The following is a 27,507-nucleotide window of genomic DNA, read 5'->3' as shown; positions in this document are numbered from 1 at the left end:
CCGCGTCTTACAATTGAATCAGTCATATTAAATTTAATTACATTAGGGTAAATGAAGTATCACACATCTTTGACATGCGAATGCTTAGTCTTCCCTTGCGTATTCACATAACTAGGACAAAAGGTGTTATTAGTTTTTCCAAAGAGAACAAATATTTTCTGTAAACATTGCGTTGCTTGCTGTGTAGCTTTTGACATTTCAATCAGTTGAGAAGCAGACTTGAAAATGAGTGTACTAGGTTGTTATGTTACTATCTAATAACATAATATACATTACGTGACAACAGAATGATCAAACTACTGGACATGCAAATAAACCACAACATTCAACTAAACCCACAAACACACACTGGGATTTTACCAGCACCTCTTTTCACAAAAGTTGGCAAGACAAGTTTTGTAATTGCAAAAAAAAAAATTTTTTTTATTCATATTTTCACTTTCCTGCATACTGAAAACATGGGGATAATAGATAATTAAACCAAAGGTTCAAAGATCACCGTCTTTTTTTTCCCAGCTGTCTTTACAAAAAAAAGTATTAAAGCTTTCCAGTTTGAAACTAGTTCACACCTGCAAATGCAAATTGTGCATAATCTATTTTTTTCAGAAAATCCATAAACCTGCTTACCAGTGTTAAAAGTGCCAAGTACCAAAGGTGCCTTAATCCTGCCCAAAGCTCTCAACTTGCTTTAAATATGAGGGGGGAAAAAATGCATCGACATCTTATACATTCACATATTTCTTCTCAAGTTCTCAAGTCTTAATTGTTTCTGATTTGGAAGTCGTTAATCTTTATACATCAGGCATAATCAGTTTACTTCAATGTGTTTGTGGCTAGACAAGGCACCTTTTAACTTAATGTTGTCAAAATTGAAAAATATATATTATTATTATTACATCCAAATAGTTTAATAAGATACAAAAAAAAACTTCTATTGTAATTACAGCTGAAGAGCTGTCACATCTGAAGCAGGTCACTAAAAGTCCCTTTTCTTCTTGAGTAAAATGTGCCATTTTAGCTCAGTAAGTTCAAACAAACCCACACACAAAGAAAGAAATAGAGATAAATTTGTAACCCGCATCATTAACTTAAAGCTATAGACAAAACACAGTGAATGAGGTAAAGAGGAATTAATGTGAGGAAAAATTGCTGATGGAGGTCATGAAGGTGCTGATGATCTCTTTGCTCACATGGCTCATTTAAGCAAAGGTTCATTATCATTTACGTCTTCACACGCATCCTCTTCGCCGGTCACAGCCGCTTCTGGCTTTTCTTCCTCATTTGTAACATCCACTCCTACCAGCAACACCACCCTGCAGTGTGAGGAAAACAGAGCTCATCACTCCGTTTCACATCTAGTGATAATAGGTAATAGATAATAGTAGTAAAAGTAGACCGTGAAATACTAAATCTACTTGAAAAAGTTGGATGTGAAGTACAAAAGAGAAAGTCTTCCATTGTGGAATACTAATTCTGAAAAGCAATATCAAGAACATTGGGTAAGATTTAGGCGTATCTAACTGGAAAAAAGAAACATGCAAACAATGATCATGTCCCATTTGTTTTATACTAAATTTATATTTCTTATGCAAAGTGAAAGATGTTGCGTTCATGTGTTATGGGTGGAAAAAGAAGACAGCAGTTTACCTTGTCATGAATTCTCCCTATGGAATTTTTTTTTCTTTCTTTTTTCGTTTGGACGGCCTCTAACTTTCCCCCATAAAAACATTCCCCCCATGAAGAGAATGCTTGCTTGGTCAAACCTAATACGGAAGGTTTGTTATTTTACAATGTGCAATGTCACAGAAGCAGCAGTGCATGAGATGCATGGAGGAGGATTGAGTTAAGTGCTCCTTCACAAGACTGACTCAGCAGCTTTTTCTCCACTTCACGCAAAAAAGAGAAGGAACATTGCTGTCATATTTTTTTCCCTATTTGAACAAACGCACGTTGTTGCGACATTTTGCTTCAAACACAAACGAGAACGCACCATGCGCATGGGGGGGAAGCATCTGGTGAGGGAAGTCCTCGCTACATAAATGAGGATCTAGTTTTGCTTTGTTTGTTTAGTTTATTTTAGGCTTTGGGTCAGCATTTTTTTCCCCCTTGTTTGATAAAAGTCACTGTGCAGTGAGGTGGCAGAAGCAGAGATTTTTCATTTGAAGGTGCTGCAGTAACTGGATAAAAAAGTCCTCTGTGTTTTTTTCCTGGAAATATAATACACTCTTTGAACACCTGCCCTGTGGAACTGGTTCAGTGAGCTGTCTGCACACCAAAGCTGCAGCACCAGACTTTTTTGACACAAAAGCACGGCTGAATTCATTACGTGAACGCTTTGTAGAACAATTCAGGTGTGAGGTGACACACAAACAGGTGATTTTCCTCCCTGCACTGGAAGCATGATAGACGTACCCTAAGACGATCAGAGGGACGAGACACAGCATTGCGGCCAGCATGAAGACAAAGGTGGGATACCACGCCACGGTAGCAGAATACACGCTGTTGAAGACTGCGACCGACGTGTTGGTCGTCAAACTCTCCACAAAAGATAGGAAAGCAAAGAGGGATCCTGTTGGAATAAACAAAACACACACGCACGCAGACAGGAAAGAAGATTAGCTTGTTGACTCACGAAAAGGACAACTGAACTCGTCTGTTATAGGATTCTGCTTTGCCCCAAGCAACCGAAACTTGAAGAGCACTTGTCTTTTATCAACACTGAGGCTGAAGAGGCAGACAACATTTCAGCGGACTTGGTGAACTGTGCAAACACGAAAGGCCAAGTACTCTGGAGCCACTCACCCTGCTCAGCCTTCGAGATGATCTTTGACATCATGGAGCGCAACACTGGGAAAGGCATGACTGACAGGAGCATTGGCAGCCTCACTGTCAAACAGGGGACAGGCATTACTATGGATATCCAGGCGCACAAACTGTACAATTACCAGAATGAATATTAAACCTTATCTATGCTATAACACGTATTATGTGAAAAGTGCATTGCAACCCTGACTGGTTTTATTTGTTTGTTTTTCCAAAATCAACTTTGAAGAGTTTGTTTTGTCATTTTACAATCCGGTAAATGATCTACAACTTTGAAATGGGTTCACAAAGATAAGCAACAGGAACAACAATCTCACTTATGTCTTACGTTATTTCTTGCAGTGTGTTATGTTACGTAAATAGTCTGATTCTTTCTTTTGATGCACTAAATATCTTCCTTAATTATACTTTGCTTGAAAACAACAGTTATTTTTTAAATATTTATGAGCCGCCTTTCAACAAGTTATAACTTGAAAAAAAAATCCTTGCGTCAAGATGTCAAGTGCCTGAAAGTATTTTGTACACAGCACAGGTGCACGAAGCTGAGGGCCTCTTTTTATATTTCACAGCAATAGATTTAAATGACACACTGGGCCTTTAAAATGGTTTAAAACTCTTAATTTTAGAGGGTTAGATAAGATTTCACTGAGGACTTTCTCACCTAAAAACATCATTAAAGTGGTCTTGGTGAACGTCAGTAGTATCATGCCCGCCATGATGGACAGGATGCCTATTAGGACAATGGCCAACTGTGGCACTCCAAAGTATGTAAGCAACATGACTCCCAGGAAACTGGTCAGAAACACGGTGAAGGACAGCGCTGAGCCGTAACCAATTAGAATCTCTGACCAGCACAGTGGCTTGTTGAGCTCGTACAGCGTCAACAGGGAGATGCCGCCAAAGTAAGCAAAGGAGAGGCTGGTGAAGATGAGGATAAGGAGGGCCAAGACGGTTCTTGTCCTGCTGCTGGCTCTGGCAAACATCTCGTAGACGCCGCAGATCATCTGTTTCAAGGTAGAGCGCTGCGTGACAGAATCCGCACTGTTGGCATCAGCCTGGGGCTTGGTTACAGTTTCTTCCAGGACAAAAATTGCATATAGAAGATTCAGAATCTGGCACAGAATGGAGGTTAGGAAAGGCCAGTTGAAACCCGCAGCGTTTAAAAAATAGCCTGTGGAAATCGAGGCCACTCCGGACAACAGGCCGATCATCATGTCCACTCCGGCCATGCGCATCGTCTTCTGGCGACCGTCCTCGCACAAGTCTGCGATGTAGGCAAAGCAGCCCCCGAGGAACGAGCCCAAACCACCAAACAGAGAGCTCAGGAGCGAGGCGCCAATGATCAGGTATACATTGAGCTCGAAGAAGGACACCGTCAGGAGGGACACAGTGTAGATCAGCGTGCCCACCAGAGGCATGATGATTGTGATCTTGCGTCCTCCTCTGTCACTGTATGCCACCAACATGAGGGTGACGATCATGGAGGGGATTGTGGACAGGAGCTCTGAATAAAGGGAGAAGAGAGACGCCTGCCTCTGCACTTCCTGGAAAGACAGAGTGATAGGAAATAAAGTGTAATGCAGCTTGGGTTATTTGGAATATGAAGCAGGTGTGACGGCCACATTGCTTTCACTTCTCAGTTTTGTTTAAAATTAGCTCTGTGTGGTAAGTAATGAAGCGGCTTCCTAATGCGGTGTCAATTTTGATGCGCAAGTTTAGAACATTATACTTCAGGCACAGGTCTCATGGTACATCTCAACATTCTTCCAAAGGCTGATTCAGTTCCTTTGGCCTGAGCTATGTCGCAAGAGAAACATACAAAATGCTGAGTCATGCCAGTAAAGGCTGAGCAGAGATACAGGTAGTTATGCTACGCCTGTGCAAAGTGCATGTATTTGTGGAAAAATGCACAAATTCGTTTTTAAATATTTGTACGTGTGAACAAACACTTGTGCCCAATAAAACAGCAAAAAAAACAAAACAAAACCTGACCTCATGGTGGCTGGACTGGTTGCTACTGGGCTCCGCACATCTGGAGATATTGTCAGAGGCCGGGAAAGTGGAGTTTGTCAGCTCCTGCCAGAGACGTCGGTAAACATATTGCTGTATGAGAGGGTACATGAGAAAAGAGGAAAACGCATAGAGAGCCACCACAGGCTCCACGAGGTAGAGACCCTTCATCTTGAGCGGCTGTTGTTCTGGGGGTGTTTTTCCTAAAATGAAAAGAAATTGAAAAGGGCGCACATTAAAATAGATATGCAGTTGGATAAAATGGTTAGTCAGCATTGAACGGTTGAACAGTATTGAACAAAATCGCTGCAAAATAGACAAGCCCGTTACTATAATAAACAAATCACGTTACCACACATTTGTCACATTTCTATTTCTGCATCGAATCAATTTCCATGGAAAGAGTCTGGACAACCACATGAGTGTCACAATATTAATTACGGGTCCCAAGCACTGGTCAGTTTCATGCGATTATTCGTGAGTGAAGAGAGTAAATATATTGCAAAATCCCGACCATTGTGAATTAAACAGTAGTTTGTCATTTTACTGGCACAGAAATGTAGTTTTTAACTGCGAGCTACTGCTTTGTTTTCTGTCACTACGGTGCATGTTACAGGACGAAGCGGCTAGGTCACTTCAATAACACAATATTAAGGATGCCAGATTGAGATATCTCCTCACTGACAGGCGAAAATGCATTATAATTCCTACCTTCCTAGATCGACGACTTGATCATCTCTTAAGCAGCAGGGCACAACTGTCGGAACATTGTGTCTGTTTACCTCTTCGCTCGGTGTTGCATTGAGTTCCGTTTCCCCAGTGAGGTGCGTTTCCTCCTTTAGCCCCGCCTTCCGACGGTTGACGTGGGCGCGCAATCACACCGCCTAATGCAGGGCTCGTGCTCGTGAAGTTCTCCGACGGGCGGCATGACTCGGCGAGGAACGCCCTATGCTTGCTATGATTGGACAAGAGAGATCCATGACTTGCGTTGATTGGACACGGTCACCGTCAGTCAAAGGGGAACGAGAAGACCGTGGTCCGACTTATTTCCGCGACGACATTTTCTAATTTCCAAATATTGGTGTGATAAACCACGAACTTTACATCAGGAGTTCTATTGGAATGTATAAACGTTTCGTAAAACCTGAATTATTGTAAACGTATTATAATACGGGATTGTATAAACGCGCAAGGACGACGGTGTAAATTGTAACTGTGTTATCTGGACATTACGGTAACGTGAGGAAGGCGTGCTTTGCGTCGGAATGTACCATTTTCTCACCGGGAAGGATTTTGTTGTGACAGCCGAGTAACAACCCGGCAGGGAAGACGGTGAGTCTTAATCTTCAGCCCTTTGTCCTGTGATTTAAAATGTGAGCACGGGGTTATTTGACGACGTTAAAATCTAAATCTTAGCACTAGTTCATGTATTTTACATGACAGAGTCACTCGGTTTCGTGCTTCTCTAAATGTCGGGTCGTTATCGGAGGGACGTGCAGGTGGTACCACCATCAAAATATCTCCAGCTAGCGTACAACATATAGCTGTCTCTGTGATTAATTTCGGGACGGTAGCCAAGTTGGCGCGCAGAGGATAGCCAACACCGTTAGACGGTCGACAGACTGCAGGGCGTGTTATTTGCGAGATCAACCAGTTACTCTCATTTTCTGCCGCTCTCCTCATGACACAACCTAGCCAGAGTGGCGCTGAACCGCTAGCGTAGCCTCGCCTGCTGCAGTAGCAGTACGAAGTCGTGACTGTCCGTGTCAGGCTGGATGATATTACCATCCACCGGCCTAATGTGAACGGCCACACTCCTCCTGTGCTTGAAATCTTCGTCCAAGTGCGTCGACGTGGATCAAAGCGAGGTGAATTTGCTGCGTGTACGTGCCGCAACGCCAGGATGTTGATTTCGCAATGAGAGTGAAGCCATCAATCTGAGTGACGGAATGCAGTGTCATGAAAATGAAAATAATTGCGAAAACCGTCCTTGACATCAGAGCGGTTTTGAAATGGTCTTGATTTATTATCTCCCGTCATTTTGCCCAGCTAATGACAACAAAGCTCCTTGATATTCGCAGCATTCTGACAACATAGTCGTCTCTTTGTAGTTTACCTCGGCGCGCAACTCGACTTCTCATTCTGGACTCAGGTTGAGCAGCCTCAGATAGTTGCTTCCTTAAAAACCTTTTCAGATATCCATAAAACAGCATGTTGAGACCTCTGTTGATGAAGTTTGTTTTTTTGGTTTAGAATACAGTAAAACGTCACCTTCCATGGGAATATTGCATATCTAATGAACATATCCATGTATGTATTTATTTATTCAATCATTATTTCATAGTTTTTTTCATCTTGGATCAGCCATGGCCTTCAGCAAGGGATATCGTATCTACCACAAGCTGGACCCTCCCCCCTACAGTGTTATCGTGGAAGCAAGGACCAGGGAGGAATGCCTCATGTTTGAATCGGGGGCTGTTGCTGTTCTGTGTAAGGCATCTTCTTCCTTTGCATGCACAGTGAACAGAAATGTTCAAACACCCCCCAATAGATTTCTGTTTTGTATCCGTTCTTCTATACAATCAAGGAATGCAGTTTTAATGGTTGGCTTGCTGTTTTTCAGTGTGATGTTACATTTAAGAATAAAGAAGATCAGTACAGATACTGAGGGGTTTGCTGATTTTGTTTCTCGTTTCAGCGGCAGCAGAGAAGGAAGCCATCAAAAACACATACACCAAGATTGTTGATGCCTATGGGATCCTTGGCGTCCTTCGCCTCAATCTTGGTGAGGCTAAAGAACCTTTTCCTGAAATGTCCATCGTCTTGTACATATCTCCTCAACAATTCCCACTGTACTACTGTGCAAGTAGGCCTGTTGGTTTGTAGTCCAGTGCTGATCACTGTTAAGCTGCTTTCTCCTGTCCCCTACATGACCTTGAAGGCTCTTGTTATCACAACAAGGAAAAGGCAGCGTGAGAGATTAAAGCTCGTGGTTATCAACAGCAGAGATTTGATTTCATACCTTCTTGTTCCAAAAATAGTAATGCTGACGTGTAATTTGATATTTTGTACAACTTTTAATGCCACAGTGTGTTCTCCTTGTGCTGCACTCTATCTTCAACAGCATGACGCCTCACTCATAGTTCTCAAAAGCATAACATTGTCATACTCATCTTCTCCTCCCTGCAGGCGACTCCATGCTCCACAGTCTGGTGTTGGTGACCGGATGCAGCTCTGTGGGAAAGGTCCAAGACTCTGAAGTATTCAGGGTTACTCAGACAGATTTCATATCACTGAAAAATGATCCAGGGGATGAGGAAAGGATCGCTGAGGTGCGAAAGGTCCTGAATTCTGGGCATTTTTACTTTGCCTGGTCTTCCACCGGCATCAGCATGGACTTGAGTCTGAACGCACATCGCAGGATCTTAGAAGATACGACCGATAACCGCTTCTTTTGGTAAGAGTGTGAAGTAGGCACAGTTTAACAGTTAAGAGCAGTTATTAGGTGTTTTGTTTCATTCTACTGCAAGACTCAACTCTAGACGTACTGAGAGATTTGACAGTATTTGTGATATAAAGCTGTTTGGTTGACTAATTACATGTTGAATTGCACTGTCTGCACCCAATTTAGCTTTTACTGCTGTTTTCATTGCACTTTGTCGAATTGATAGGAACCAATCTCTGCACTTGCACTTGAAACACTACGGAGTGAACTGTGATGACTGGCTGCTGAGGCTGATGTGTGGTGGTGTGGAGATCCGCACCATATATGCAGGACACAAACAGGCCAAGGCCTGCATCTTCTCCCGCCTCAGCTCAGAGCGAGCTGGCACACGCTTCAATGTTCGGGGAACTAATGATGATGGACAAGTGGCCAACTTTGTTGAGACCGAACAGGTGATTCCTTTATTTTACCTTTTTCCAACAACCAAGAAGTGTCTGAAATAGCATCCTTTTGTTATTTCCTTTTTGAATTTTTAAATTGCAGCTTGTCAAACATTTTGTCCAAACACTTTTTCCTTCACTTGGTGTGTCTATAGAGCCCGGTTTTACAGTTTTTTTGGTGGAAAAATAATCTAATGTATAGAATTAGCATTGCATTGAGAAGGTATTTGTTCGGTTTTAAATAATTTTTCATTTTAAAAAATGTTATTTTTGGAAGAGAAAAAAAAGATAAGGAGTAAGACTAGATCTGGTTGGTTTTTTTTTCTTTCTTTGAACAGGTGATTTTCCTGGATGACCAAGTCTCAGCCTTCATACAAATTCGCGGATCCATTCCTCTGTTTTGGGAACAGCCAGGAATCCAGGTAGTTGAACGAAATCTTTTTTCCAGAGCCTTCTTTTTATGTGAGATTTTCATATATTAGGCCTCACCATATGAAAATCACAAAACATCCTTTTTCCTCAAGTAGAAGACCTGAGAAATGTAGAAATTCCCCCCAAAAAAGGCTTTCATATTGTAGTTTAAACTATGTATGACAAAGCCTTTTAAGACTTCTTTATTTGGTTGCGATTAAAGCATGCATGGGGGCTGGGAAGTCTAAATCTAACAGTTTGATAGATCATTGTAACACATTTTGTCCATGCTGTGTTCAGAAAACTTCCATTAAGGGTGTTTTGTTGCAACTGAATGAGAACCGGCACCCTAAACAGCTGGATGTGAACCCCCACCTGGTATAAAACTGTCTTCTTTTTTTTTGCTCTCGCTGGTGCTACCGCTTTTCAGGCTGCAGATGGGGGTTTCTCTGTGCAATGTCGGTGGGCCTGGGTGAAGGGTGACTCAATCCCATCATGAATATTTTTGAAGGCCTCATGCACATGACCTGTCCTTAAAAGGCCATTCTGAGGATTTAAGGCAGGTTCAAGAATAGACCATTAGGTTTATGGCATAAACAAGAATACAATTCCCCTGTCCTTGTCCAGTCATTGCACAGACTTGAGCGGGGGGGAGGGTCATGGTAAGACTTAGTGGTTGGTAAAGGGCATTTTTCTGTTCTCTTCAGCTCCCAGACATCTTTGGTCAGGTGAGATCCTGGTCTGAAAACATCCCAGAGCTGCTTCCAAATCACCCACTTACTTTACCTGGATAGGTGTGAATTTTTAATACGGCAAAACAAGCGGGTGAATCTCGTAGACTGAAGCCATATTAATCATCTATCCAGCCCACAGCTGCTGTGGTTTGGCTAAAATGGGAAAAGAGTGGCTGAGCTCTGGATTATTTTCTGACAGATTTGTAGTTTCCCTGCTTACAAAGTGCCATATCAGCTGTTAGCCTCCCTCCCCCACGCATGCATGGGTATTTCTAAAGTGAACATTGCCGCTAAAAAGGTTGAGGCCTTTTTTGTAATTTGGTCATGAGTGAAGTAACAAACATACATGAAGCAACTTCTGGTTGTAGCAGCAGAAAGGGACAGAAGAGCTATGCTAGCTTGCAGATTCAGCGATCACTTTGGGAAGAAACTGGCGCTGGTGCAGCATTTGTTGCAGCACAAGAACATGGTGTCACTTTTTTTTTTAGAAAGTCACACAATGAATGCATCAACACCACCAGTCGGCCTAAGCTCAGGCTCCTCATTGATAGGCTCAGCTTGCTTCTACGTGCTTCAGTTTTTTCTTCATTGTAGTCTGCCTACACTGATAGTATAATAGTGTAGTGCATTACACTGAAAGACAATTAAAACTAGCATTATTCTGGTTATCTCTGCTGTTTATCTGCTGTTGTGTCAGAAATAAGATTGCACAGACAAATGTTTTGCATAAAAGAAAACATGAAGCAGCAAGGACAACAAAAACAGTACAGCAGCATCCTCTGACCGGGATGGAAGTTTTCATACACTTCAGTCTTTGTCTGTTCATGACTGACTAAATGCCAAACTGATGAGACAAAGAAATGTCTATTAAAAAATACCCACATATTTGTGGTCAAAACTCTTAATTTTAATGTGAAATGGATTTTTGTTCAGTTTGATTATTGTCATTAGAAAAAGATTGGAATTAGTGTAGTATTTTAAATCCTTCCTTGAAGGAAACATTGAAATTAGTGCCCTCATTTAATGTGAACAAATTTAAAATGGAGTTTTCAAATCTTTATTTAATTTTAGAATGGGGTTTAAGGGAGTCGAGCCATCGGTGGCAGAATCCATCTCTTAGAAGATTAATTCCGTTGAATAAGAAACTCATTTCAAAATACAATTCTGAATGATTCCTGATCTCTTTGTGGAATTGAGATGTTTTTTTTTTTATTATTATTATTATCATTTGAGGATAATCTATGATTCACTGACTGAAACCCCTAACGAATGAGTCAAGTTGGTCATGACCATTGTATTACTTTAGCTAAAGAAATGTGTCGAAAGTGCTGTCTGATTAGTGATGCCTGAGGTCTGAGGTGCACACATGTAACCGAAGACCTTCCACAGTGCCGGGATGGAAGTTATGAAATATGCATAGCACAAGTCCCGCACGACAGCAGAGAGGAGACCAGGTGACAAAATGGCAGCAGTATGGAGGGGACAATTTCTGCCCGACGTGAGCCCAGCAAATAATTGGCAGTAGAGGTTTCCAAGCAGATGAACTCAAAGTGGTGAAAAGATTCATAAATGGATACAAGCTAAATTAATCCATTGACATTTAAAGTCCTACAGCAGTCGGGGAACGAGTTGGTTGAAGTTGGTTGAAACGATGATGACGGACAAAAGATGTTGTTGTCGACAGGAAGAGTGGAGCAAGTCAAAAATGAAATAACCAGATTTTATGCAGCAGCTGCAGCAGGACAAGCCAGGGCCTGTGGGGCCGAGTTAGTGGATTTTTACACAACAGCCTCTGTTGAAGTGTCCTGCTGAGCCAGTTAAGGTGTGGTGGCGCGTGTTAACTTTTCTTTGAGGCCTACATATATTTGTGTGATTCACGCTCTTTAAGAAGTAGATGCATGACTTGAGGAGATGAGAGGCAATGGAGGAGGGATTTGATCAAACAAACGTTGCAATAAATGTGTTTGAGAGGTGCCAGGTTTCTCTGCTGCGCTGTGTCTTTGTGTGTAGTGTCTAGATGACAGGTGCTGCTGCCCTCTCTTACTGTCATCCTCCACCTCTTCTTCCGCCACTGTCAAGGTCTTATTTCCACAGAACAAAAGACATCCAGATTCCTCTTCCAACTTCACTCTCTGCCGCCAACGTCGCTTTGACAAATTTTCAAAGAGCACCGTGATTATCTTTTTTCTCTTTGTGCTGCAGGTCGGCTCCCACCGCGTCAAACTCTCACGGGGCTTCGAAGCGAACGCTCCCGCTTTCGAAAGGTACTTGAAGTGTTGCGACGTGTTTAATGGGGGTTTTTTGCCGGCTTTTCCCCGACTCCTTTGTGAGCAAAGGTGATTGGACGGTGGTGTCCAGGCCAAGAAGGAGAAAAGTTCTTCAGATTTTTCAAGGAAAACATGCTAATTGCAGGGTGTTGATGAAAGCAGTTTGATTGCAGGGGGTGGAAATGACCCGCTAGCCCATAATCATCTCTGAATCCTAATGACCTGTAATTTCTATTTACTGCTGGTAGTTGCCTTGCAAAAGCTCCCGAAAGCATTGGCTCGAAATAAGTCAGTCCACAACGTTGTACAAGCACAATAAACTGAATCACGTCATGTTGCAGACTTTCTCTCTGTCACCACAGACAATTCGGCATTTTGAGATCCTGAAATAGTCTTGTTCAGCAAAACTCTTTCAAGTCAAGTGTGTATATTTAGTGGTGTTGTTCTCACGATGTTTCTGCTTGTTTGATCCAGACATTTCACTGCACTGCGGAGGCTGTACGGCAAACAGGTGATCATCAACCTGCTGGGGAGTAAAGAAGGCGAACACATGCTCAGTAAAGCCTTTCAGGTGAACTGCTTTCTTTTGTGTGTCTTTGTGGAACAAAACCAAATGAGCAGCCCCAGTAGTTATATTTCATTTCATATATATATATATTTATTCAGAGCAGGGAAAACAATTGTACTGATAACGACTCAGTTTAAGACGTACATGTGTTGCCGTGGTTTCTTTTAGAATTTTTTTGATGATATCTGGGATTCATTTTTTTGCCCTCATACACTTGTTCTTTACGTCACTCTCAGAGTCACCTGAAGGCATCGGAGCACTCGTCGTCTGTGAAAATGGTGAACTTTGACTACCATCAAAATGTGAAGGGAGGCAAAACTGAAAAACTGCACAGTGTCCTCAAGCCGTACCTCAGCAAGTTCATCGAGGAGTGTGGCTTCTTTTACTATTCTGGAGAGACGGGCATCAAATGGTGGGTGGTGTGTGTGTGTGTGTGTGCGCGTGTGCGTGCGCGTGTGTATGTGCTTTTGAATGACATTTTGAATGCTTCTTTTTCAGCACTCAGGGAGGCACCATCAGGACCAACTGCTTGGATTGTCTCGATAGAACCAACAGCGTCCAGGCCTTCTTTGCCCTCGAGGTTGGAGCCCAACCCAGTGACCTGTATAATTTGCATTATTGTGAAGCAGCGTTTGCATTTCGCAGGGTTCTTTTCAGTGACGGTGCTTCTGTTTCGTTTTACCAATGTTGTGTAACGGCGTGGCTCTCTACTCCAGATGCTGCCCAAACAGCTGGAGGAGATGGGTCTGACGGAGAAACCCCAGCTGGTCGCCAGGTTCCAGGAGGTTTTTAGGACCATGTGGTCTGCCAACGGAGACTCCGTCAGTAAGATCTACGCAGGCACCGGCGCCCTGGATGGCAAGGCCAAGGTACACGACAGCATGCAGAGAAATATAACGTTGTCGCACCACAGTGATGCCATAACATTGAGTGCAGGCTGTTTATACAGAACAATTAATGCAGTTTTGTTATATCTCACAAGTGGTAAAAGCAAATGCTTATCGTTATTTCTTTGAGCCATCGGATCCCTGTTAATAGTTCACGCTGGGCTTTTAGCCGCTTAAATTCTCACTCACTGCCTCAAGAATATCAGCATGTCAAGCATGAAAACGTGAAAGCTGTGTGAAAGCCGCATGCTTCTGTTTCTTAACCCCTGTGTGCTGTCTCTCTCTGCTGTCCTCTGGACCTCTCTGTACCTGTGTGGTAAGTTAACCAGCTGATCGATGTTGTGTTTGAGGAATGGGTCTCGTTTATTTATTGATTTATTGTTTGGTGCAATACTGATTCTGGTGCCTTTGGGGTAAATGATGTTGATTTTGGTAGAAGTAAGAGGCTAAAGGACCTCTCTGGTCAACTCCATCCTGCATCTACTCTTGATCGAAGAACTCTTCCAAAGACATCGGGGTATAGGGAAAACAACTTAAAGAAACTGCCTTTCAGTGGTCATTTCCTCTCTGGAAGATCTTTTTTTTTTAACCTTGTATTCTGAACTTACTGGGCTGGAATCACCTGCTGTCTAGATTGGGCCAACTTGTTGAAATCCCTTGAATTTCTGACATCTGGAAACAAATCCAACCTTCTTGCACATCAATCAGTCGCATTTAAAACTGCACCTTTTTAAAGCAGTTTTGATTTTTTTTTTTTTTTCTTCCCTTGTTCTGTCTCTCCCCTCTGTCTGTTTATCCAGGTTCTCTTTTGGGCTGAGGAAAATTTAGCTTGCCTCCAACACAAAGCAAGACTGAAACTATTTCTTGTGTGTGTGTGTGTGTTTTTTTCTTTGTGATTGAAGGCGGGGAAGCTGAAAGACGGCGCTCGCTCTGTGACGAGGACCATCCAGAACAACTTCTTTGACAGCTCCAAGCAGGAAGCAATAGACATCCTGCGGCTGGGCTCTACACTGAACAGTGATTTGGCTGACAAGGCCCGAGCCCTGCTCACCACATCCAGTCTTTATGGTAATTTCCAAGGCAATTTATGTTTATCTTTAATAGGTCAACTGATAAAGACAGTGGCACTTTAATACTGTGGCTTCCTTGTTTTGTTATTGCTCCTTTTTTATAAAGTGTCTTCTCTCTCCTACTACACAAAGAGGACTTTGTTTTCAAATATTTTGACGGGTTTTGACACGCCTCTGCTGTCACCGACTCGACCACGGGCGTCTCTGCACAACGGAGCGTGTTAGTCTGCTCTGTGTCAAGGGGGGAGTGTAATCTCAACATGTCAGCTCTCTGTCCCAGTTAGATTACTGCTGACCAACTGCTCTGATGGTATTATCTGCCAAGGCACTGTTTAACCCCCCCTTCTCTCTCCCTCCTCCCCCCTTGCTTCTCGGGCACAATCTTAGTCACTGAGCCCATCTTGCAATCAGGTACAGTAACTGCCACCATCAACCCCTCCCGCTCCTCCTCTCCCCCCCGTGGATGGCTTCTTTCATTCTATCACATCAGTTGTTTTCCACCCATGTTTTGCCTCCCATTGTGGTTTGTTCATTATAAAGCGTCACGGTCGTGGTTTCACGTGTTTCTGCCTGTTGCGGTTCTGCTTTAGACAGAAGTGAACCATGACCGATGTTCATTTTGAATATTAGCTGGGCTCCCACAAATGTCACCTCTTTGTCCCTTTGCCCGTGACCCTTGTTTGAAGTACCCACTGCTCCTCACCCCGTTTTGGATGCTGTACAAAGGATTTGAGTTGAGTTTTTTTGCTTGTTTCCCCAGTTTTCGAGTCTAATCAGCCTCTCTTTCTTTTCACAGCTTCACCAAGAGTGCTGCTCGGAATGTGTCAGAACTACCATAAATACACAAAGCCCAAGCAGATCCGCGTGTGCGTCGGCACTTGGAATGTGAATGGGGGGAAACAGTTCCGCAGCATTGCCTTCCGCAACCAGACACTCAACGACTGGCTGTTAGACGCGCCAAAGAAGGCCGGGCATCCTGAGTTCCAGGGTGCGTTTGCACTCATTATCTGTTTTTATTGTTTGTTTGTTTTTCAACAGGAATTTACAGGACAATAATTTTCAGTTTCATTTATGTGATCGACATCCTATAATTTATTAACAAGCCATACAAGCTTTATCACCAGCCAATTCAAATAAATTGCTTTATCGCTTTACTGGTTTAATTAGAGTCTTGTGATGCATGTAGGATCAGAGACATGAGATGATCTTTCTCTCTTTCTCTCTTTCTGTTTCCTCTTCTGCAGACAGCAAAGCCAACCCAATAGATATCTTTGCCATCGGCTTTGAGGAAATGGTTGAGCTGAATGCTGGCAACATTGTCAGCGCGAGGTATGTGTGCAAGATTCCCGCCTCGGATAACATTTCCGTCTTTGTCATCCACAGGAAAGACATTGCTCAAGTTTTCAGTGATTTATTTAGTGCATATATACATACACACACACACACCCATCCATCCATCCATAGTTGTATATATAGTATAGTTTGTATTACATTAAAATTCTATACTAAATCTGTATACTTGACTTTACCTAGTTAGTTATGTACAGTATTTTTTTTTGCCTTTACTCCACTGGATAGTGACATGCAATTTTGTCTTTGTCTCAGCACCACGAACCAGAAACTTTGGGCTGCTGAGCTTCAAAAAAACATATCTCGGGACCACAAGTACGTGTTGCTGGCATCGGAGCAGCTTGTGGGAGTGTGTCTGTTTGTGTTTATCCGACCACAGCACGCACCCTTCATCAGGTAAAAACACTCTGAACGGCAGCTGCGGCGTGCGGATTTGAGCGTTAGCCAGATGTATGGGAACAGATTTTCATTTTCGTTTCATTTCGCCCTCTCAGGGACGTTGCTGTCGATACTGTAAAAACCGGGATGGGCGGCGCCACAGGCAATAAAGGAGGCGTGGCCATCCGCCTGCTGTTCCACACCACGAGCATCTGCTTCGTCTGCTCCCACTTTGCTGCCGGTCAGTCACAGGTCAAGGAGAGGAACGACGACTACAACGAGATCACACGCAGGCTCACCTTCCCCATGGTAATAAATCTCACAGTGAGTCACATTGATCTTGCAAGACTTTGCACGTTGTGGGGTAACTGTACATATTTGCGCCTGCTAGGGTCGTCTGCTGTACTCCCACGACTATGTTTTCTGGTGCGGAGACTTCAACTATCGAATTAACCTCCCCAATGAGGAAGTAAAAGACCTCATCAAACAGCAGAACTGGGATGCCCTGACAGCAGGGGACCAGTTGCTGGACCAGAAGAATGCTGCCATGGTATGTCATACAGCTGCACATTTTCAATATCAACAACTCTTCTACCAATTCAGCAGAAAGTATTCGTCCAACATCAACTCCTGAGTTTGTATTCTATACGGATTCATTTTCCACAGGTTTTCAGAGGTTTTATTGAGGGCAACTTAGATTTTGCCCCGACGTACAAGTACGACCTCTTCTCTGAGGATTACGACACCAGTGAGAAGTGTCGCACGCCGGCCTGGACTGACCGCATACTGTGGAAAAGGAGGAAGTGGAACTTTGACAAAACTGGTAAGATGCAAACAACTATACTGCTGTCCGGCAGACAAAAACATAGCAGGTCTTCTGTATACAAACTGTCTTGCTTTGCAGCTGAGGAGCTCAATGTCGTGGGCGCCACTTCTTCATCCGCGGACAAAGAGGAAGATCCCGATCTCTCCTGGAGTCCTGGCATGCTAAAATATTACGGCAGGGCTGAGCTGAAGACCTCAGACCACAGGTATCAACGTTGGGGGTGGGGGGGGGGGGGTGATTTTAGTGATGCTTAAAAAAAATTTCCTTTCCTGCAGTATTGTAACTTACAGGTGATCCTGTGCTCTTCTCCTAAACGTGCTTTCTTATTTCTGAAGGCCTGTAGTGTCAATAATGGACGTGGACATATTGGAGGTCGACCCAGTTGCTCGGCACCAGGTCTACAAAGACGTCATTGCCCTGCAGGGGCCTCCAGATGGCACTATCATGGTTTCACTCTGCTCTTCCGGACCCAACGACTCCTTCGACGACGCTCTCATAGACGAGCTGCTGGACAAGTTCACTCAGTTTGGCGAGGTCACGCTCATCAGGTGAGCGTTGAGTCCTCAGACATCCAGAGTCATTCATTTATAGCCTACATGCACCCAGATTACACTAACAGTGCTCGTGCTTCTGCAGGTTTGTTGAGGAGAAGATGTGGGTGACCTTCCTGGAAGGCTACTCTGCTCTTGCTGCTTTGTCTCTCAGCGCTTCCACTGTAAGACATCTTTTTTTTTTTTTTCAGCAGCCATATCTCTGCTGGTTAGCCAGAATTTTAATGTTCTCTTTTCTGCTTTTTGTTCCTCTACAACAATGAAGGTCCTTGGCAAAGTAATTGACATCCGTCTGAAGAGCCCAGGCTGGATCAAGAGCCTGGAGGAGGAGATGAGCGTGGAGAGGATCTGTGGGAGCATCCCCACCTCCGCCAGCTCCACCCTGCTCGCAGAGGACGCCGACATGGGCGACGATGACTACGATATGGAAGGTAAGTGCGATAGTAATTACATAAAGAAATTGGGGGGGTAACGTGAAATTAAATTTATGCTCGTGTTTTCGACGGTTTTGTGCTAGGTGATGTGGACGAAGAGGTGGAGGAGATCCTCCCCCAGCACCTGCAGCCTGCGGCCGGCTGCGGGCCCGGATCATCCCCTCTGCCCTCCCCCCGCAGCAGCCCCTGTCCCTCCCCCACTCACGGGGAACCTTCAGCGCCCAGCCGGCCGAGTCGTGGACAACCCCTTCGCCCTTCACACGGTGAGTGCAGTTCGACACCACGCCGTAAATCAAGTGAATAAGCGTGCAGCCCACTCGTCTGCACAGACTCCAGTGTGTATCAGTTCCTACTGCAACACAAACTGTGATGTTGTTCTGTTTGTAATGCATGGAAGCAGATGTAAGCCCATCACCAGTGAGGAGAGATGTTGCAGGTAAATGTTCACGTGTTAGGATGAGGTTCTGTTTAGTCTTAGAGGACTTGAGGCTACTGGTAGATGAACATATAGGTGCATTTGTAGTCTACTACCTATCATTGAATGAAAGTCGCAACTATACGGGAATGTTTTCCAATGCTTAAAGGTCATTTCTCAGCAGCAGCAGTGACTTTTTATCTCCTCTGTGTGCCAGGTCCTCCTGTTGACTTCCAGCCTGGAGCCCCCACATCTCAGAGCATGGAACCTAAACGCCCACCTCCTCCTCGTCCTCAGGCCCCTCCAGCCAGACCAGCACCCCCACAACGCCCACCACCACCCTCTGGTAATGTATCAGCCTCCACTTTTTGTCAAAAAAAAAAAACCTGCCTACACAACTAAAGCCAATGCAAAAAAATAAATACACTGTAGATATGTTGATGTCTATATTTCTTAGTGAAATCTACAACATATGAGATAGGTGTTAACTTGTCGTTCATTTCATTGCTTCGTGTCAATGCTGAACCTGAAGGAGGCATGAGCCCTCTGCCGGTTAGAAAGGACTCTGGAGGTAAAGCCAGTTTTGAGCCGTGTGTTGGTTTGCATACATGGTGGAAATGGGAGTTTGGGCTGCTGTTTTCCATCTGATGCTTAAAATGTGCTGCTTAACTTGGATAGACTGCTGGCATTATGTATAGACATTTTCACTCCCTCTAGTGTTTATTTGCTATTTCTGCTCTGGGCTCTTACTTTTTCAAAGCTTAATTTGCACAGCACACACATTTATTTAAGCTGTACGTTAGTTATACTTAGTACTGCTCATCATCAACGCTTCTGGGTTGAAGTCAGCAATGCAGTTGCAGTTATGCATGATATAAGCCAAACTGCTGAATAAAGTATGTGATCGTCAGTTTCTCAGTTAAAGTGATAAACCCAAGATATTTATTTTACTTACCATACTGTCTACGTTGTTTTTTAAAAAAACAAAGTTACATACATTTATTGAATTTTAAGTGGCCACCTAGTTCAGAAGTAGCTCTTCTACTGTGCATTTGTTAAATGATCTATAATTCATAATTTAATAGATTTTAGTTTCCTGCTTTCCTGTATTTGGAACATACTGTTTCTCTTCTTGGACTCTTAAGATGGCGGCATGTGTCTCAGCCCACTGCTCGCTAGAAGAGGCAGTGAAGGTAACTGGCGGTGCGCTTCTTAATGTCACATGAACGTCATAGCCGTGGCATTCAGTCATCAATGCTGTTGACATTGATGGGTCAATTCTGCGCTGTTGTAGGACATCATAGACTTGTTTGTGGGGTAGGATGTGTTTGGTGGTTTGGGTTTGCTTGGATCATCTGCAAAACAGATTTATTATATTGCAATTCAAAAAAAAAAAAATCTTTTGATGTTTATATTGAGTCATATTTTGTAAGTGGAAGAATGTGCTTAAGCCCAGAAACCACATCTTAACCAAGGCAACAGAATACACTCAAAGTAGGCCATCTATGTTATGGAGTTGTTCATGGCAATGACCTGGGTGCTTTACAACAGTGCTCTGGTCAGAGAGTAGTGATTTAGTCGTAGCACCTTCTGAAAACTCAGTAAATGAGGTGTGATGACTGAAATCCTTGTGTTCTTGACTTTAAGTGGTCTTGAAATCAGCTCCAGTGCTCTAATCCAGCATGATAAGTAGGAAAATCCTCGGGCAAATATTCCAACTCGTAGCACCTTAAGCTTCACAGCCTAACTGTACTTTTTCCATTGCACTGCATTGGTCGTGCTCCTTCTCACTCGTTGTCAATGGCAACAGCAGCGACACATGACTATATTGTTTGTAACAGTAATGTGGTTTGGTTTTGCCTTGTGCTGCGAAGGACAAAAGAGCCCTGCTCTTCCTCGGCCAGAAGCCGCTGCAGGTGAGTGTCACTAATCATGACCAGGACCCAGTTATGTAAGTTTTGCATTTCCTCCCCCCCCCCCCCCCCCCCCCCCCCACCAAAGAAAGACAATCTTTGTGCATAGAAACGCTGTCCTCACTGGGAGTGGGTCTGGGATTATTCCTGGCCCGTCTGCTATAATCTTGTGTTGTGCGTTCACACCTTGACACAAATTAAGCCTGACCCTGAAGGTTGCAGGGTAGGTTTTGTCGTCTTCACCTGCCTTCACCTCACCTACTTGTACGCTGCACGTGTTGCAAGCAGTGTGGCTTTGATTTGTAAGGAGGCCTGACTTGTGTTTGGAAAGTGCACAGCCACGTATTAAACACAGGCAGACATCCTAGCGGCGTGGGAACATGTTCCCTGGCCCCGACAGAGGGGCTCAGTGTAAGAATAGGTGTGTGTTTGCAAACCGTGAGGTAACAGTTGGCTCAGGGAACAAGGCCTGACTCTCCTCCAGCCCTCCTGCTGCCGCTCAGACCTGAGTCACGATTAGTAATGAAGTTAGCCGTGAGGGGGATTTGTTCTGTCGTAGATTGGCTTCAGTTCGCACTTGGTGGTGCTGCAGCAGCGCTTGGAATAGATGAAGCTGATGCCCTTCCTGCCCTTCTCCTCACATCTCGTCAAAGATGGCACACACATTCAATTAATGGGAGATAGCAACTCCATAGAGATGCAGCTCAGTCAAAATTTTACCATTGTGATCATTTATTGTGATGCTTTTAGAAGACAAATACATGCTTGGGGAAAACGCAATTGGTGTTTATTAAATTATTGTACGTGGGACTTTTAAAAATAGAAATGTAGGTTTGTTTTAGTCATATATCCTGCAGTGTCTGTCCAGCACCATTTTCAAGCTCACTGGAGAATCCACAATTTTAGCACTTATTCAGCCTCCTGCAACGTTCACCCCTTTTCTTTCCTTTCTGGATTTAAGTAGCCGGAGTGCAAACAGATAACTGGCACTTTTTAACTGATGATAACTGTTGTTCGCACGTCCCGCAATAAAAAACATAATACACTTTTTGCACAAAAGAAGAACTGTCGTACTGCAAATTTGGCAGCACTATTATCTTCCAAAGTAATGAAATAGTGATTACCGCGTGTCCTCCTCTAGGACGAGGACAGCCAGCAGTGGGCGCTCCTGCACCTGGTGGAGCACAGAGACCGGTGAGAACCTGAACTACTATTATTACTATTATTGTTATCAGTATTATTATTATTATTATTATTATTATTATTATTATTATTAATATCATTATTATTATTACAAATCCTTAACTGCACTGGCTTCACGTTTTCCAAATTCTGTTCACTATATTTCGTTAGAACATCCCCCCTGGAGTCAGGCTTATCAGTCCTCAGTCCCGCCCCCCACCTCCCTCTCACCCCGGAGCACCCAGACCCATTCCAGAGGTGCACCCTGGGGCCCCTCGGCCCACCCCTGACACCCATCCTGGAGCTCCCAGACCCATACCGAGTGCTCAGGCCAAACCTACTGACCTGCCTCTAGGTAAACACATCAAACATTCATATTTGTATTTTTAATATGCAACACTGATACATTGATCCTTAATCCTGTTTGTTTGTTGCCTGTCTTGGGTCCACCTCCAGGACCTCCTCCCACAGAGGCACCAGGTGCGAGACCCCAGGTGCCACTGCCCCTGCAGCCCCAGCCAGCCGGCCCTCCGGCCCAGCTGCCTCCACCGATGCCGCCCACTCTTCCAGCTCCACTCATGCCGCAGCAAGCTGCAGCTCCTAAGGCAGTACCCGCACCTGCTGCGGCTGCGGCTGCCTCCGCAGGGCCCGCACAGGGCCTGGCGTCCCCTAAACCTCCACCGCGTTCACGCTCCTCTCACGCTCTGCCACCTGACGCTGCCAAGACTGAGACAGCCCCAGCTGCACAGGTCAGTGCCAGATCCCTGTCACCTTGAATTATTGGAATTTGTGAGCTGAACAGAGAGCATTGCCAGTTTAGTATTTTTTTTTTTTTTTTTTTTTTTTTTTTTTTTTTTTTTTTAATTTACTCAGGTTGTTTGTGCTTGCACATAGTTACCGTAGATTATTGCATGAATTCTGCTGATAAAGCAAGATATTACAAAAAGAAAATCTTCAATATTTTAGTGAGGTTTAGGAAGTGGAACAATAATGTGACTGGCCTCTTTCTGCTCCTTTGTCTCCCATCTGATGAGCTCAGTCCTATGTTTCATTCTTCCTTCTTTTGTCTCTCTGATACATTTGTCTCTTTCTCACAAGCTGGAGAAGCCCTCAGGGTAACAGGTACTTGATATTAAACCACCTCATTCTGTCATCCTCCATAGCACAACAGTCCTCTTCTCCGATGTTATTAGCTCTCATTGCATTGCATCAAATAACCCCCTTCTCATTTTCGTAAATTGATATTCCTTCCTTTCACGTCTTCTCCCGAGTCATCCCAACCTGTAGTCCACAGCAAGTTCATGCATTATTCCCTGGTCGGCTCCAACATGGAGCTCTACTTGTTTGCCGTTTTTTCAGTTCAACAAAGTCAAACCACAAATGACTTGACAAGTAGAAAAGAGATGTGAAAGAATGTGATGTTTGTTGTCGGCCTTTAGTCCCATACTCGTCCTTTCGTGTGCACTCACCGTTGTTCACTGTATCAGTGAGTGCATATGCAACGACTCCATGGTTTAATGTAACATTTATTTTTATTATTATTTATTTTACGTATTTGCAATGGTGGAATTGTTTGTGGACGGTGAAACAACCATTGTTGACTGTAGTTGACGTCTTAGTAGTAAATAAAACATGTTGTTTATTTCTTATGTATAGCAGTTTAATGATACCCCATGAAAGTTTTCACTGTGAAGCAACACGGCTCTGTCCAAAGTACGGAGACTTTATCAATTTCAAGGAGGCAACAGTGGAGCCTGAATGAAAGATTCATCATTTAAAGTGTAACCATGACCACGGCCTCTCAGATACCGACAGTTTCAATACGAGACTCTGAGGAAGTATCAGACTCCAGTGGGGCATCTTTAAACTTTCAGACTTAGCATAAAAAGATCTTATTTTTAAGATACACGCGGTTCATTTCAAAACAGAGCAGTCAGAGCGCGTGCTTTGACAGCCCTGTCATGTCCTTTGCTTTGTTGATCCGCAGACAAACGGACTGAACGGAATCCAAAGCGAAGCACAATGGAAGCCCGACCCCTTCGACACACTTGCATGTGACTTCCTCTCCTCCTCCTCCTCCTCCTGCACCTCGTCCGACTGGCGCGCCACCCAGTCCCTGACCAGAGGCTCCTCCCTGCGTGCACCCCCCACGGCCCCCGCCCCCGGGTTGTCCTCCAGCACCCTCCCCTCGTCCTTCTCCCTTCAGTCGGCCAACCTGTCTGAGCTGCAGGCCCTGGACTCCTCCTCCTCCTCCTCTTCCTCCTCCACGCTGTCGCCGTTCGCCTCCGCCCTACTCCCGCCCCCGCCGGTTCCGTCCCGCAGCCGCTCCCAGGAGACGCTGCGGGCTTCCCCCGGGCCCTTCCCCACCGAGCCGCTGCCCACCCGGCCGAACAGCACCAATCCCTTCACGGGCCCGTTTATGCAGCAGCAGCAGCAGCAGCAGCAGCAGCAGCAGCAGTGTCGCTCGCTGACCCCGGACTTCAGCGTGCAGCGTCCATCCGGCGCTCTCACTCTCAACCTTCAGAGGACCGCGTCTGCTCGCACGCAGCCTCCCGCCCCCGCCCCCACCTCCACCCACAACCTCGCCAGGGCCATGTCCCTGTTTGGACCTCCACCAGCTCCGCTGTTTCCTCTCGAGCCATCTCCGGCCCCCGCCTTGCCCCTGGCTCCGCCCTCCTCTCTTCCGCCACCCCTCGCCCCTCGCCAACAGCCGCCTCCGGCAGCGAGCAGCAGACAGACCCAGCAGTGGGTCACCTTCGATGACGACTTCCCAACTTCCACCAAAGCGTTGCAGCCCTCCATCGTCCCTGCCTCCAACACCCAGACACGGACTCCTCCCTCTTTCTGCAGCTCGGAGCCCGACTGGTTATCGTCGACGCAGCCCGCTTTCCCGAACCTCCCCCCTCCCATTCCGGTGAGGACAGCACCCACTAACCCAAAGCTCCCAGAGGGACCGAGAGACGGCTGCTTCTTCTCCAGAGAGTCGACGGAGAGATAGGATCACTCTGGCTACGTAAAGGGCATATCCACCTATGTGTAGATCTGTGGTCAATGTGTACGTGTGCGTGTGTGTTCCACAAAAACAGTCCATATTCAGAAAGTATCAATCCATGTCTTTCAAATATCACAAATTAAGTTACAAGCAAAACAGGAGAGGCATGCGAGTCTGAACGGCTTGTTTCCTGATATTAACGCTTCTCAATACGAATCATTCTGACTTTTTTTTTTTTTTATTTTTTTTGAAATTATTATCAAGGCAAACATGCCTGCATCCAAACCATAGTTGTATAGAATACATCCACACGCAAATAATCTGTGAGCGACACCTGTGTAATATCAAGCCGCGTGTGTGGCCGTGTGCTTTGGCCAGACTTCAGTGTTTGCGGCTTGCTTCCGCTACGCCGACTGTCACACTGCAGCAGCTGCCATCCATCGTTGTGACCGAAGTCGGTGACGACAGGATGATCTTTCACTGTTTTCAGCTGCAGCAGTTCACTGGAAGCAAAGGGCGACGCACTGATCTTTTTATCTCCCTGCACTTCAATATTTGTTAGGACGTGGAAAGAGTGAGCAAACCCCCCTTCAGTGTGAGAGTTGCAAGTCAAAGACCTCATTGTTTGTTTTTAATGAATGTATTTTATTTTGCACTGGGTTTCTTTCATCGGCTCCTTCGAGGCACCAAGAAAAGCCCGAGGCCGAGTTCACACTGATCCCAACGCTGATTCCAACGCAGCGTTTCTCTTTTTTTTTTCTGTAAGCACCCCCACCCAACTGTCACAGCAAACTGGTCTGTTGGCCAGGTAGAACTATTGAATCACCTTGGTCTGCGTCACAGTGCAGTCCGACACCAGTGCAACACAGCAAACACCCTCTGACCCAGCGGGCTCGGTTCTGTTTATCCTGCGGGGCCCACCTGGACCTGCTGCACAATCAGCACATCAGCCCTTCAGACTCTCAGCACAGCAACAGAATTGCTGTTGACGCTGCCTGGGTGTCCGTCATCTCCCAGTGTCACATTGTGCAGGGAAGTATTGCTGTCTTTACTCACCGTTTCTTCTCCGGTTGGCTGGTACGCTAAGTTGAACATATTTTATAGTTCTATATTGAAATCTATACATAGTGATAATGTATAAATGTATCTAAGATTGAAACTACTTGGTAAATGTGCGTGTTTGTGACGACTGTATTCGTGGTTTAGACAATGTGACTGACGTGCACTGAAGCGCCGCGTGCGCCTCCGTTTGTTGTGTGTTTGTTGACGATGCGGCGGTGGGGCAGAGCGGAGGCTCGGAGAGGCCGTCTGCCTGTGCAGTGTTTGAGCCATCCGTTGGATTTCACCCAAAGCGTTGAACCCAATTGTAATTTTCCGAGACTGTCTGAGAGTAAGGTGCATATGTTGTGTTCATGGACTCAGACGATGTGATGTTTGGATATGGAAGGAAGGTTACACTAGAACAAAAACAAGGTGTCTTGTTTTTTGTTGTTGTTTTTTTTAATCATGCAGCTTGGCTGAAATCACAGAACACACACTCGATAATCCGCTGTCGGCAGTTTAACGTGTCGTGTTTGAGGTGCGCATCTTCCTTTGTGGTGTTGGTTGTTGGGTGTGTGTGAGTGAGAGGGACGGAGAGACGAGAGGAAGGCTGCTCTTCTATCCCAGGAGAAGTCGCCACATAAAGGAAATAAATGGCCAGCCAGATTAGTCATGGCTGAGGTTGCAGCTCTCTCGAAAACTGAGGAAATTGTTACGCAGCACCCACCCATCGTAAGAGGTTTCCTACTATACAAATAATTCTTGGACCAAAATGCACCACAACATTGCCATTTTATTTCTTCTTCTTTTTTTCCTCTCAGGCGCTTTCATTGCACATTCCGGATAGTATTGTGTGATTTTGAGATCTGGGTCTCAGACTGTAAAAACTGTCTCCTCCTCCTTGAAGTAATTGTTGATTAACCATATTGATTCCATGTGTGAGGTGTGCTTGAGTGTGTGCTGGTGTCAGTATTTCCCCCCTGCTTCTTCCTACTTTGTCCATTCAATATCTGTTAAGTGATACAGGTCGGAATCTTGACGAGCAATAGCTGTGCAATGGGATCAGGAATGGCACAACAGCCGGCTGTCCCTTGCTAAAGTGTCACAAAGGCATTATGATGGTCTGATAAAATATTTCCTCTCTCCCCATTCTCCTAAAAAGTACCAGCTAACACTAGTGCGCTTTGTTAAAATACAATGAAAGAAATCTGATTTTAAAAAATATCATTCACTGCACTGAAACCAGAAGCTCTGTATGTAAGCAAGTGTATTGGGCTGCCTTTTGCTTACATGTCGCTGTTTTATTCTATTATCAAAATGTGTGCAGTAGATGTATCAGCATTAAAAGTAGGTGACTAGCCAGCGCTTCATGTCACATGTCCAAGAAGAGATTTTATAGGAAACAAATCGCTCCTTTTTCGTGAGATTGGTGTCCGTTTTTATGGCTATATTCCATCGTAAACAAGAGTCTGTGTCGTTGAATACATATATTAATATATATTCTATATGTATTAAAGAGAAAACATGAAGCAATGAATTCATGTGAAAATCCAATGTTCCTGATGTTCCATAAGTGCACAGCTGATTGCACATTTATGTATGAAACTGCTTATGTTGTATGTATGCAAAAAAAATATGAATAAATGTAAGTTTACTGGAGCAGCTGTCTTAAGTCATTTCTCACAATTTATTAATTATTATTGTCATCATCATCATAAAAAGAATTCGTTCCACAAAACACTGCGTAACATGCGTTTAATTAAACATTTC

The 27,507-nt window shown here is 44.5% G+C and overlaps 2 protein-coding genes across 11 annotated transcripts; one reads left to right on the top strand and one right to left on the bottom strand.

Annotated features, from left to right (window-relative positions):
- Window positions 1–407: 407 nt before the first annotated feature.
- Window positions 408–5,774, bottom strand: LOC142891810 (lysosomal proton-coupled steroid conjugate and bile acid symporter SLC46A3). The gene is made up of 6 exons (XM_076031665.1): window positions 5,545–5,774; window positions 4,816–5,036; window positions 3,485–4,367; window positions 2,803–2,886; window positions 2,413–2,569; window positions 408–1,313 (listed from the first exon to the last, which is right to left on the bottom strand). Exons 2-6 carry the CDS (start codon window positions 5,002–5,004, stop codon window positions 1,196–1,198), a joined length of 1,431 nt encoding a protein of 476 aa, XP_075887780.1. The 5' UTR covers window positions 5,005–5,036; window positions 5,545–5,774; the 3' UTR covers window positions 408–1,195.
- A 137-nt stretch (window positions 5,775–5,911) lies between these two features.
- Window positions 5,912–27,396, top strand: synj1 (synaptojanin 1). Of its 10 annotated transcripts, XM_076031661.1 has the most exons (32): window positions 5,912–6,165; window positions 7,178–7,323; window positions 7,532–7,618; window positions 8,023–8,290; window positions 8,505–8,730; window positions 9,057–9,140; window positions 9,430–9,507; window positions 12,066–12,127; window positions 12,605–12,701; window positions 12,935–13,110; window positions 13,197–13,278; window positions 13,415–13,567; window positions 14,488–14,653; window positions 15,452–15,643; window positions 15,900–15,984; window positions 16,261–16,401; window positions 16,500–16,692; window positions 16,775–16,933; window positions 17,050–17,206; window positions 17,288–17,414; window positions 17,545–17,757; window positions 17,846–17,924; window positions 18,026–18,191; window positions 18,278–18,457; window positions 18,827–18,955; window positions 19,142–19,180; window positions 20,484–20,525; window positions 21,664–21,716; window positions 21,876–22,059; window positions 22,161–22,453; window positions 22,803–22,826; window positions 23,692–23,831. In XM_076031661.1, the coding sequence occupies exons 2-31, from the start codon at window positions 7,200–7,202 to the stop codon at window positions 22,821–22,823; spliced, it is 4,056 nt and encodes a 1,351-aa protein (XP_075887776.1). In that variant the 5' UTR covers window positions 5,912–6,165; window positions 7,178–7,199; the 3' UTR covers window positions 22,824–22,826; window positions 23,692–23,831. The 10 variants fall into 10 exon arrangements, with proteins under 10 accessions (XP_075887776.1, XP_075887769.1, XP_075887770.1 ...); XM_076031654.1 differs by lacking the exon at window positions 22,803–22,826 and having other exon boundaries at window positions 7,198–7,323; window positions 23,692–27,396; XM_076031655.1 differs by lacking the exon at window positions 22,803–22,826 and having other exon boundaries at window positions 14,497–14,653; window positions 23,692–27,396.
- Window positions 27,397–27,507: the final 111 nt, after the last annotated feature.

Source organism: Nelusetta ayraudi, unplaced genomic scaffold, assembly GCF_046127955.1.
Source record: "Nelusetta ayraudi isolate G7.1 ecotype Tasmania unplaced genomic scaffold, CSIRO-AGI_Nayr_v1 ptg000033l, whole genome shotgun sequence".
In the NCBI taxonomy this organism is placed as follows: domain Eukaryota; kingdom Metazoa; phylum Chordata; class Actinopteri; order Tetraodontiformes; family Monacanthidae; genus Nelusetta; species Nelusetta ayraudi.
The sequence above is the reverse complement of the archived record's forward strand: the minus strand, read 5'-3'. Positions and strand labels throughout refer to the sequence as shown.